Source organism: Plecotus auritus, assembly GCF_963455305.1.
Source record: "Plecotus auritus genome assembly, chromosome: 4".
In the NCBI taxonomy this organism is placed as follows: domain Eukaryota; kingdom Metazoa; phylum Chordata; class Mammalia; order Chiroptera; family Vespertilionidae; genus Plecotus; species Plecotus auritus.
In genome coordinates, this window is record NC_137775.1 from 22,936,283 (window position 1) to 22,937,545 (window position 1,263).

At 44.2% G+C, this 1,263-nt stretch overlaps 1 protein-coding gene across 1 annotated transcript; it reads right to left on the bottom strand.

The window, feature by feature from the left end:
* Nucleotides 1–219: 219 nt before the first annotated feature.
* Nucleotides 220–1,263, bottom strand: LOC308246597 (trace amine-associated receptor 4-like; the record flags this gene model as incomplete). Its single annotated transcript, XM_080665010.1, has 1 exon — nucleotides 220–1,263. The coding sequence occupies one exon, from the start codon at nucleotides 1,261–1,263 to the stop codon at nucleotides 220–222; it is 1,044 nt and encodes a 347-aa protein (XP_080521136.1).

The following is a 1,263-nucleotide window of genomic DNA, read 5'->3' on the forward strand; positions in this document are numbered from 1 at the left end:
GTTTCTTCTTATTGGAAATGCCTTCCTCAGAACCCTAGAAATTAGACACTTTGGTAGCTCTGGTATACCAAGAGGCTAGATTTAGTGCTCCTACTTAGATGTGTGTTGTACGAACTGGAAGAATCTTCTTATCAACTCTGTCCATGCTCCGACCTTTGGGTAGAAAGAGCTTCCAAGATTCCCTACTAGGAAAGAATCCTAGAGAACAGAGAGCATTGCCTAAGCATGTTCAAGAAACAGGCTTAGGGTGGAAGAGTCAGGGCGGAAGATCATTCCTGTGACAATCATCCTCAATGCCTTGCGAAACCAAGGATAAAACATGCCATATATAATGGGATTGAAAGTGGAATTAAAATAACCCAGCCAGAGGAAGATATTATACAAATCTTCAGGAGTTGTAAAATTGATGAAAGGGTCTGTAATCGTCAAGAGAAAAAAGGGCAGCCAGCACAGCACAAACACTCCCATGACTATACTTAAAGTCTTGGTGGCCTTGCTTTCTTTTTTGGATGATGCTTTCATTTTGCTCTCTGACCCAATCTGTTTCATCATAGAACCCATGCCAATTTGCTTAGCGTGCTTCCTGGCTACTGTGAAAATGTGTATGTAAATCCCCACCATTACTGTCCCAGGAAGAAAAAAGGCTATAAAAGAGGCCATAACCCCCCAAAATCTGTTAAATATCAACACACACAAACCTGTGCAGTCAATGGCTGCAACAAAATCTTCTGCACCAATTATGTTTAATTCTGAGAATACCAGGCCAAAGGCAAAAAAGATTGGAATAGACCAACTGATGAGCAGAAAGAGCTCTATGACAGGAATGGTAATTTTGGTAACATAATGCAAAGGGTCACAAACAGCATAGTAACGATCCACGGAGATGAAGCAGAGGTGAAAAATGGAGGTGGTACAGAGCATGATGTCACAGCAGCTGTGGACTTTGCAAAAGAGATCTCCAAAGTACCAGCAGGATTCGATGGACCGGATCATACTGAAGGGCATGACCACGCAGCTCAGCAGGAAGTCAGTGGTGGCCATGGAGAGGATCAGGAAGTTGGTTGGGGTGTGGAGCTGCTTGAAGTGGGTGATGGCAACGATCACCACCAGGTTGCCCAGGATGGTCATCACTATAGCACCAATCATGACGAAGTACATGGCAGAGGCACTCAGCACAGACCTCACATTTCTAGGGCATGAGTTGTTAATCAGAGCAAAGCAAAACTGCGCTTCTGCGGGGTTCCGAAGGTCAGGTGAATTCAT